This window comes from Mus musculus, chromosome 2 (assembly GCF_000001635.26).
Source record: "Mus musculus strain C57BL/6J chromosome 2, GRCm38.p6 C57BL/6J".
In the NCBI taxonomy this organism is placed as follows: domain Eukaryota; kingdom Metazoa; phylum Chordata; class Mammalia; order Rodentia; family Muridae; genus Mus; species Mus musculus.
The window spans coordinates 122,803,189-122,812,523 of record NC_000068.7 but is presented as its reverse complement, the minus strand read 5'-3'; the positions used below and the strand labels follow the sequence as shown (position 1 = coordinate 122,812,523).

At 42.0% G+C, this 9,335-nt stretch overlaps 1 protein-coding gene across 5 annotated transcripts in view; it reads right to left on the bottom strand.

Annotated features, from left to right (window-relative positions):
- Positions 1-2,970: 2,970 nt before the first annotated feature.
- Positions 2,971-9,335, bottom strand: part of Sqor (sulfide quinone oxidoreductase) — a 44,227-nt gene continuing 37,862 nt past the window's right edge. For all 5 annotated transcript variants that reach the window (NR_027888.1, XM_006499966.2, NM_001162503.1 and 2 more), the window contains 4 exons: positions 8,419-8,602; positions 4,884-4,951; positions 4,392-4,570; positions 2,971-3,243 (listed from right to left, as the gene is read on the bottom strand). Coding sequence is in view for 4 of the 5 variants with exons in the window: in XM_006499966.2 (XP_006500029.1) it covers positions 3,186-3,243; positions 4,392-4,570; positions 4,884-4,951; positions 8,419-8,602 (489 nt within the window). In the remaining variant the exon portion in view is untranslated. The remainder of the gene's footprint in view (positions 3,244-4,391; positions 4,571-4,883; positions 4,952-8,418; positions 8,603-9,335) is intronic.

Here is a 9,335-nt window from a genome sequence, read left to right as displayed (position 1 = left end):
CCTATGGTCTTAAGGCATGAAGAAGAAAATCAGATCAGGGAGCTGGGGATGGAGCTTACTGTGGTAGAGTGTTTACTTGACATGCACAAGGCCCTGGTTTCAATTCCCAGAACTACAGGGGAAAAAAATGAAATCAGATCAGAGCTCTCCAATACATTTTTAATAACATGAACTGCTTTTACATATTGCATTACAAAAGCCACTTTCCTCAAAAAGAGGAATAATTTGTTTTGAAATTTATTCTGAGATTATAATTTAATTACAACATTTCTCCCTTCCCTTTGCTCCTTCCAAAGCCTCCCATATGCCCCTCCCTGGTTGCACTCCTTCAAATTCATGGCCTCTTTTTTCACTAATTGCTATTGCATGCACAAACGTGCATATATATATATATATATATGTATATATATATATGTATATATATATATTCCTAAATATAGCCTGTTCAGTCTAAACATTATTTGTAATATTAAGCTGAAAAAGAGACATCTACCTGCTGTTTCCTGTCTTTACTTGATGTTGGATTAAATGATCACTTTTGTCTCTGCTCTCTAGATTTTCTACAAAATATAAATAGAAGAAAAGCTTTCTCATACATTAGATAAAAGAAAACATCTAAATCTCAAACCTTGGCCATTCCTCACTGGCTTAAGGCCAGCCTCCTGCCTCTATCCCAATGCTCCCTAGACTGTGACCTAAGTGTGTCACTTTACACACCAGGATGGGTAGCAACAAGATTCTGTTCCCGGCACTCACACTGTAGTTCATAGCATCTCTAAGTCCTGTCCTAGGAAATCAGAAGGAAGAACCTCTGAAGGTAAAGCTAACTGCAGGCACAAAGGACTCCCCAGGGCGGCAGGCCCAGCCTGTCACTTCTGGATTCTTGGATTCTGAGGGAATATATCTGAGGCATATGTCTACCAACAGAACCTGTGACTCAGTCCTGCCCAAAGACACTGCCTGAGAGAAACCTGCACCCCGTCCCATGCCAAGCCTCACAGTCCTCTTTCTGCACTCCTAGCCCACACCATGCCTCACACGCCTCTTCCTACACCCTACTCCTGATTCAAAGATAACTCCAAAAATGCCCTCTCCTTTGACCAGCCCCATACTAATGAATAAAGTGAGGTTTCAAAGGCTAAGCGTTTCTAGAATTAAGCACACTTGTTATCTTCTCCAGCTGGAGAAACTGAAATCTGGAGACCAATGTGCAGACCAGTAGGGTCACTGCTCCCACTGCAGTGGCAATAAGTTACACTCCTATACGTTATCTCTGAGGCAGTTGTCTGCTTGGAGGTTTTATTCAGAATGCATTAGCATAAGCAGACCCAGGAGGCTGTGTTAAGTCTGCAAAGGATTTCAAATTTTCTCTGCCAAGAGGCTCAGGACACCCCATTCTTTCTAGCATTTCTTTCCACACCCAGGAAGCCACTCTGGATTCTTCCTAGAGCCTGTAGAGAAGGATCCATTGGAGGGAACTTATAATCCTGCAGGAGTGCAGAGGCAGGTGCAGGAATTCCAGGAGGGCACAGGACTTCTCTGACTTTGGCTAACTGTTTTGTGTGTACCACCTGAAGGTGAGTAGCCAGCCCAATATGAGCACCATGTGTAGCATGGCTTTGCATCCTGAGAGCAGGATGAGGGAGGAGTCACGGGCTATTGCCATTTAGACAATAGGGGCATCCTGGAGACTGAAAGGACTGCCTCTGATACCTGGGCAGGAACAGGTGTTGATCAAGTTAAGTCCCTGATGCACATCTGAGAAAGTCTTCCATTCCCCTCAGTATGGGGCCTCCTGCTAGGGTGGTGCTCAACTTTATCCCAGAACTGAAAGGAAAGTGTCCTCCCAATCAACTCATGTCTAACTCAGCAAGCTCCCCTGTCCCCCCCCACCCACCCCCAGGAAAGAAGCTAGCACAAGGGACACACACACACACAGTCCTTATTCTGGTTCCTCACTGTATCCCCCAGGCTGAAAGTAGCAGTTAGTAGGTGTCTGGTAAATAGTCATTGAATGCATAGATGTCTGAATAAGGTTTCTAGAGTCATAAGGAGAATTCCAGGAACCCAGAGAGATTTGATAACACATTAAAGGGTTTGAATTCTAAAATATTATAAAAAAATCAAAGTCTTTTATGAACATGAAATATACATGCCTTTAAACTTCTAGACTGCCTGAAACTAAACTTCCACCATCAACCGACTGGGAATGAATTATGTTGGAGCTACTATTGAACTTCAAGCAAACTGGAGCTGTTTCCAGTCCAAACTCATTCAACACTTTATTGGCCAAACTGGGGATGACTTGAGACAACACTTACCTTAGCCACTGGAATTCTTCAGACCCAACGCCACTGTGTTTATGTAAGTTCTCTGGGAAACTCTGGGGAAATTGTTTAAAACTCTGGGTGCCATGACAGAATTAGGTTAACAAGAAATTTAGTAGGGAAAAATGCCCTGCAAGATAAAGACTGAAGGGGAAGCGGGGAGGACTGAACTTCAGACTGTGACGTGGGTGGTATCCCTGATGGAATATAGAGAAAAGGAAAATCTTAGGTTCAGCCAAGTTTGTAGGCCTCCCAGAGTCAAAACCACCCAGCAGAGGACCTAGAACTGGCAGGTATTAGTAACCCATAGTGCCTGTCACAAGCTGAAAAAGCACAGGCTGAGCTCAGTGTCCCTGAAGCACTCAAGGGGAGGCACCTGGGCTCTAGAATCTTCATGCAGCAGGAGTTCTAAGCAGCCCTGTGTCAGAGCTGCGACACAGTCTTTGACACAGTTCTACAGTCTCTAGAAAGTTCTCAGTCTCTAGAAAGTAGTCTCTAGAAAGTAGTGCCAGCTGTAAGTTGAACACACCACGGAGACAACAAGAAAGCCATCGCCCCAACACCAGCTTCTTCTCCCAAGTGCTACAACTTCCCATTGCTGCTAGTCAAGAGATTTTCTCAAATAAGTAAATCAACAACCAAGTTTTATTTAGAAAATAGAGTTTTATTATTTCACTTGGATGTTTCCAAAGACTCGTTCTGGGTTGTCCACATGATAGCTATTCAGAGGCCTAGAAAGGTCACCATGTCCAACCTCCTTAAAGGGTGAGGTTCTGAGTCCTTTGTATCTGTCATGTCAATCAGTAACTGCGATTTTGATCCAGAAGCCATCCAAGAAAAGCAAGCTGTGAGCCATCTTTAATTCATGCCCAGATGAAACAGCTTTCGCAAGAAGGCTGGACCTCCCCAGTAGCCTCTGTAAGAAATAACACAGAGAAGCCATGGAGACAAAGGAGATGAGGTGACATCATGTTATAAAAAGCCGCTAGGAATGCCTATCAGCACATAAGGCAAGACATGTCTACTGAAGTGGAAAGGATGTCATGTCTGGAACAACCTACGATGAGTCCTAGCTTTGACACTGAATTTGCTGTGTGAGCTCAGCATGCTGACTAAACTCAGCATACACCCACAAAGCCACTGCTACATGCATACTGCTACCTGCTTACCTTCACCTCAAGATTTCAAAGGAGGGCAGAGTCTCTGAACCTTACTGACATTTAGGACCCAGCAGTTCCTTATCATGGGATGCCCTGTGCATTGCAGTATCCCACACCTCTGCTCACTAGATGTCAACAGCATCCTTCCAGTGATAACAGCCAAAAATGTCTCCAAGTATTGTCAAATGTCCCCCCAAATCATTCTGAATTGAGGATCACTGTTGTGGATATCCTAACTTATCAATCTCATATATGTCTGGAAAACTCAAACAGTACTTTTTTTAAGCATAGGAGAGTTATTAATTTGTGGTAGTCTACTTATTAAATACCTACCATTATCTGACTCTGTATTACTCCTTAATGTTATTTTCAATTTTTGAATAATAAACTAAACATAGTCTAATCAACTTGCTCAGCTCGTAAATGGTAGAAACATTATTCAAAATTAGGTCAGAGCTTGAGTCTATCTCTGTTCTCTTAATTATTTTTAATGTTTCTCAAACACAGTAAAACCAAAGGAAGGTGGCAGATTAGAAAGCACTTGGCATGTAAAAGAATTTTTATTATTGTGTTATTGTTAGCATTATTATTTATCTAATTCATCTGGGAACAAAAAAAAAAAGGAATGGAGAATGGAAAACAGAAGACTCAGTTCCTCCCAAGAATGAAGAGAAGAGTAGGCACCCGCCACAAGATGGAGATATTGCAAACCTCCCCCTTACCTAGGGCAGCCCTCTTTCCCAAATATGGATGAGGCTCAGGAGTTCTTCAAGGGCTACCATTAATTATTGAGAAATGATGCAGTAGAGTAGGTCTCATTAGCAAGCCCTGCTTTGAGTGGAAGCTAGAAGGACCCTCTCAAACAGCCCACCCCCAAACAACCCAGTGCCCTCTGCACACCCACCTGAGCATCATATTCCAGTACAGGAATGGCATCATGTCAGCCTTCATTAGGTACATAGTAATTCGCTCTTTACTCTGATCAAAAGGGAAGGTTTCCAGGGGCTGAGCTGTGTAGTCAAACTCAGCAAGAATCACTCGGTTGTAGCCAGTTACCAGTGGGCACGAGGTATAACCATCATACTGAAATTGTGAGAATAAGCAAGAGAGGTATAGCCATCATACTGAAATTGTGAGAATAAGCAAGAAAGTACTTTCTGTCATAATTTATTATTTGCTGAGTGACTGAAATTGGTGTGTGTGTGTGTGTGTGTGTGTGTGTGTGTGTGTGTGTGTGTGTGTCTTAGTCTCTAGGTTTTTGGACTGTGAAAAATGAAAATTATGTAATGATACTATAGACAAATTAAATTCTTATGGTATAAGCTAATATAGAAAGTGCCAGAATTATAGAAGGGGAGGTGATAAACGATGCAGTAACCCCTATAGGTTTACAAACCTTTTTTATGGGTCTTTGGTTCTTCATAATCAGACACATTGTTCTATCAAGGATTCCAGACTGGGCAGCTAAAAGAGAAAAGAAAGTCTAAGGATCAGGTTTTCCAAGAAAACTCATTTGTATATAACATTAATACAAACAAGATAATGGTGATTCCATCCACACCCCCTCTAGATTGTGAGTAGATCATGACCCTTCCTTTTACTCGAAGTTCTGACTAGCAGAAGGAGCCCTCAATTCATCAAAGACCACACAGCTGTCACTCTTAGTTTGAAATTAAGGACCCAGCTCTCTCCCACAGGATGATAAGGGTAGCCCTACCCAATTCCCATTCCTCTTGCTCCAGGTTTGGTCTGGGCGCCATGTTGTATAGCACCTTGTATCCCCACTCACAGAAAGCCTAGAATGGTAGCCCCAGTCACACCCACTAAGGCAAATTACTGGGCTTTCCTCTCTATAGTTTTGCCTGGCTGAGACCAAACTAGATAGATAGATAGATAGATAGATAAGTAGATAGATAGATAGATAGATAGATAGATAGATAGATAGATAGATAGATAGATAGATAGTCTTTTTTTAATATTTTTTATTATTACGTATTTTCCTCAATTACATTTAGAATGCTATCCCAAAAGTCCCCCATACCCTCCCTCCCACTTCCCTACCCACCCATTCCCATTTTTTGGCCCTGGCATTCCCCTGTACTGGGGCATATAAAGTTTGCAAGTCCAATGGGCCTCTCTTTCCAGTGATGGCCGAATAGGCCATCTTTTGATACATATGCAGCTAGAGTCAAGAGCTCCGGGGTACTGGTTAGTTCATAATGTTGTTGCACCTACAGGGTTGCAGATCTCTTTAGCTCCTTGGGTACTTTCTCTAGCTCCTCCATTGAGGGCCCTGTGCTCCATCCAATAGCTGACTGTGAGCATCCACTTCTGTGTTTGCTAGGCCCTGGCCTAGTCTCACAAGAGACAGCTAGATAGAGTCTTTATAGATGTGTTTATGCATGTATATATGGCAAGAGTAGAGAAAAAACATTCCACAAAAAAGTCTTATTGATACAATTCAAATAATATTTATGATGTGGGTCTGCTAGTTCTCATTAGTAGAACAATGAAATATTTTTGAGATTGAGTAAAAGAAACAGTGAGGAACTACCATTGAACTGAACAAATGTTCCCCTGAAGAAGCCATTCTTAACCAGTCATTCAAAAACAAGCCACAGACTAATTTTGCCTGAAATCTATAGTTTACTGGCACTCAAATAAAAAAAAATGATGTCGTTGGCTTTAGAAGTGATCAAGACAATTGAATGAAACTACTGAATGGCTGTCCTCACTGATAACAAAGTAATATCTGCGAAGATCCTGCCCCACTTTGGGGAATTAGATATCACGAAGGGCATAAAGAAACTGCACTGAAAAGATATGAGGAAGCCCTGTCTCAGGGTGCCAACCTCATTGTCAAAGGAGAAAAACTGTCTCTAGATGCCACTGCAGAGAGACTAGGCCTGAAAGCAGTCACAGACAACTGGAAAGAGCAAGATGGAAAGAGTGTGTGGATGTGGCCAGACCCTAGCTGGGTTCCTTCCCTCTACTACAATCTCCTGTTTTGCCCAAGAGTCTCTTGGGAGAGAAGCAAGGAGAGAGGTCTAAGCCACAGGGACGCTGTATTCAGCATGGTAACATGCTTTGCTCACAATGGTCTGGACAGAGGCTGGGAGGTAAGCAGAACCAAGGAGGGATGGATATGTGCAGGTATTGCGGGGGGGCGGGGGGCACATTCAGGGAGCTTGGGATAGGGAAGTTAGTGAGAAATGCTGGGGGAAAGCTAGAGTCATTGTTACTTAGTCATGAAGGACACAAGCAAGTATCCATGAGAAGTGACACAGTGGCACATTCATAGCAGTGCTGTGAAATAAAATTGGTGAAAACAAGTCAAATACAAGTAAGGCTTTCTAGAAAGATTTGAAGCAATCACGTAATGAGACATGGTTTGTAAAAGGGAAAATGTGATAACAATGGAGACACTGTTTACACGGCTGAGGAATGTAGATGCCAGCCAGATGGCAGAGCCAGGAGGAAGGCTTCACTTGATAACTATTGTTTGATCATACTTAAAACTATATCTGAAGCATGGAATTAATATTTGTTTGTCTGGCATAGGCTAAAAGCTAGGCAACCTGACATCTCATATTAGGTCTTTCTACCTCAGAAATGCATGTAATGTGGATATAAATTAAAGGTACTGTCTCACACACTATCCATTAGTTACCAAAAGAAAACAGGCTAAGGACTCAGCAGGCAGAGGTGCTTGCAACCAAGAATGAGGAGTTGAGTTCAATTCCCAGAATGCACAGGATGAGCAGAAAGAACCAACTCCAAGCTGTCCTCTGACCTCTGTGAGTTCATGCCAATAAACAAATAAATAAATGTAATTATATAAATGCAGCAGGCATGGCCCACCTTAACCAAGGAATGAACCCCAGGCTTACCAAACACAATGGAAACTCACCTCAAAGCTACAAGGATGTTTTTAGAAGATATGAGTTGGGCTGAATGTGAGACAGATTGATTATACAGTGTTAAGTTTCTTGGTCATAATAAAGGTTCTGTAGTGTGGAGGGATCTGTACTTTCTAGGAGAAGCGGGTTTAAGTTATTTAAGGCAAAGAAGTATCGTGATGCCTCAGCTACTTTCAAATGATTCACTAAAAACATATAAAAGTGTAAAGAGTAATAAGTCAAATATTTATTTTTTTCAAAATCTTCATTGGCTGAGAATTTTGAAATTAAAGAGGCAGGAGATAAATATCATTGATAGTGAAAAAGACATGTGGTAGATCTCATAGAAAGGTACCCGATTTACATACAATGCTATCTGGCCATCAGCAGAGAGGCCCATGTCTTATGGTGTCCACAGAAGACAGCTCCTGTCTGTAGAGGACGGAATCTAAAAGGCAATTCTCCCCATCACTGCTAGTGCAGAACATCCAGGTAAAGGATTTAGTTTTCCAGGCTGAGGCCTTAATCGTGTCCCAATCAGGGCACGCTCCGCTGTGCTTGTCTATACAGAACAATTTTCTGGTCTGCAAGCTTTCATTGACTTGCATGTGTTTCCTAGAGAAGCAAACGCCTCCCAAGCTCTGCAGGGTTTTAGGCAGAAGAAAAATAGCCAGGCTGCCTGGTGCCAAGGACCAAGAGTAACAAAGATGTAAGCATGGCAGTCACAAAACTTACTGCTTAGAGAGCTGGGAGAGATCACCTCTTTATTGCCCTGTGACAGGTAAGGACACACTCTTTTGGTATTTTGATAAAGCCCTTAAAAGCTATTTTCTTCTCCATAAAACACACAGTTCATTGAGGACTTGATTCTGCCTGCCTTGAGGAAGCCAAAGTCATTTTTTAGGTCACAAAAGGTTTTACCCATTATAAATAAAATATTATTCAAATCATTGAATTACAAAAGTCTGTGTTAAACTTCTGGTTTTCTGGGGTTTCCTGGAACTTTGAGGAGAATCAGAGGTGGTAACCTACCTACTGCAGCAGCAGTCTTTGAAGTTGGAAGATTGGTGCAGTCCCCAATGCCAAACACATTCGGGTATTTCTTATGCTGCAGAGTCTCTTTGTCCACGTCCACCCAGCCAGCAGAATCAGCCACAGGACTCCTCTTGAGGACATCTGGTGCACTCATAGGTGGTGTGACATGAAGCATTTCATACTACACAAAACAAGAGCATGCACATTTGCATCTTTTCAGTATATCTACAACCCACAAGACTCTCTCTTTCTGTCTCTGTCTTCCTTGTTTTGTATTTCATAATGGCCGCAAGGAGCATTATGCATTAGTGAATGTGTCAATCCATATGCTCTCTAAGACTTTAAGGACTATAGTGGAGGATAATGAGAAACTAAACAGATGTCCTCTCAGGTTGCTATGATCTGACTATACTGAGTCCAAATACCTTCAATAGGAGAGATGGGGAACCCAATATTTTGAAGTAGAAGTCACTAATGTTCTGAAATACTCCATTGATGCTACAAGTCTTGGTAAAAATTGAGGAGTGGCATATATTGTCTATAACTTTCTCTGGCCCTCCACTGTCAACTTAGTGCTGTCTGGATTTGGTTCTTCAGTTGTATTCTGGAAGGAGATGTTTAGAGCCTTGAAACTTGTAAAGATCATGTTTAAACATCACCGCTCCGAGGGACTCAACTCCAAAACTGCATAAAGAAAAGTTCCAAGTCACCAATGAGAGAGGACAAACTGAGGGATAAAATTTCCTAACAGCATCCTGGAACAGTAAAGAGAGATCTTGTCTAGCATTTGGTGTATGAAATAGTGTTGAACACAGAGATGGGTTTCCTTTTCCCAAACACATAAATAAAGCCTGTCCCAGATGACCCCTGCTGAGGTCTCATCCACTCGTTCAGTTTTTATTTATATAATTTTC